Source organism: Bison bison, unplaced genomic scaffold (assembly GCF_000754665.1).
Source record: "Bison bison bison isolate TAMUID 2011002044 unplaced genomic scaffold, Bison_UMD1.0 scf7180017858306, whole genome shotgun sequence".
Classification (NCBI taxonomy): domain Eukaryota; kingdom Metazoa; phylum Chordata; class Mammalia; order Artiodactyla; family Bovidae; genus Bison; species Bison bison.
The window spans coordinates 18,004-19,292 of record NW_011488879.1 but is presented as its reverse complement, the minus strand read 5'-3'; the positions used below and the strand labels follow the sequence as shown (position 1 = coordinate 19,292).

General features: G+C 68.3%; 1 protein-coding gene across 1 annotated transcript; it reads right to left on the bottom strand.

The window, feature by feature from the left end:
• Positions 1–8: 8 nt before the first annotated feature.
• Positions 9–1,149, bottom strand: LOC105004960 (phospholipase D4-like; the record flags this gene model as incomplete). Its single annotated transcript, XM_010862787.1, has 3 exons — positions 684–1,149; positions 380–500; positions 9–177 (listed from the first exon to the last, which is right to left on the bottom strand). Coding segments are annotated over exons 1-3 (392 nt in total), but the record flags the coding sequence as incomplete, so codon positions are not given.
• Between the last annotated feature and the right edge of the window lie 140 nt (positions 1,150–1,289).

Below are 1,289 nucleotides of genomic sequence, written 5' to 3'. Positions count from 1 at the left end.
GGGCGGACGAGCTCCAGGGGGCCTCCCCTCCTGGGGCTCGGGGACTCACCTGTGTTAGGGACCGCCAGTCCATGTTGGCACTGCCCAAGTAGATGTGCCGCCCATCCACCACCCAGAACTTGGAGTGCAAAACGCCGCCAGTGAGCTTTCCCATGGGCACGTGTTTCACCTGGGCGCCTGACAAGGGGGCAGAGCGGTGGGTGAGCCCGCGTCGTGCTGAGCCCAGTTCCTTCCTCCTCATGGACGGTGTCCTCACCCCCACTTTACAGGTGGGAGAAGGAGGCGTTGGTCGGCCCGGGGTTCCCCCAGGCTCCCAGCCCCTCCCCAGGCAGCCCCAGAGCTCTTGCTGGCCCCCGGGCCCAGGATAGCAGGCTCCCACCTCGGCTTTCCAGGACCTGCAGGTCAGTGGAGTTCTTGGCCGGAGTTGGGGTGCTGGTGGCCACGGCCAGGGACACGTTTCTGTCCAGCAGCTGCTGCAGCTTTTGCAGGAGGGCCTCGCCCTGTTAGAGCAGGCCAGGGTGAGAGAGAGACCACCCTATCCCACAAGGAGGGGCCCAGATCTCCCCCGAGGCGGCCCCAACTGCCCACAGCTCGGTCAGACAGACGGGCAGCCTGCTGGCCTTGCTGTGTGCCTGGCCCTGGCACAGCCCGCGGGCTCCGAGTCAGGGGCGAGGGCCACACACCGGCTGGGAAGACGAGTCGTTGACCCCGATGTCGGGCCCCGTGAGGGACCAGTAGAAGGAGGCCACGTGGACGCTCTCTCGGGCGGCGTCCAGCAGCTGCATCCAGGCCTGGGCCAGGGGCTGGGCGGCCGGGCTGCCTGCTACAGATCGCAGGTCCTGGGGGATGCTCTCCACGAGGACGAGCCTGCACAGGGGGTGCCGGGTGTGAGCATAAGAGCAGCCGGCCAGCCTCGCATCACCTGCTCCATCCCAGTCAGCAAGGAGGAGGCAGAGCCCAGGCCGGATGGGGCAGGGCAGGCCTGACACCAGGAGTGCCCGGGGGGGCCTGCCCGAGTCAGGGGTTGGTGCCAGTCCCCACCCCCACCCAAGCCCAGCGTGCTCCCCTCAGAGCTGTTGGGTCTGGGCTCCTGTGGGTGTGGAGGCCCTTGGAGTCACCAACACTGACCCAGAAGGGCTCGGTCAGGGGGTGTGCTGTGTGGTTCTGAGGTTCCAGGACCCTGGGACGGCCGGGAGGGGCGGGGCCTGTGGCCCTACCCCAGGCGGGAGGGCTGCGACGGCCACCCAGTCCTGGGTGACAGCCTGTGTGTCCTGCCAAGAGCACTCCTC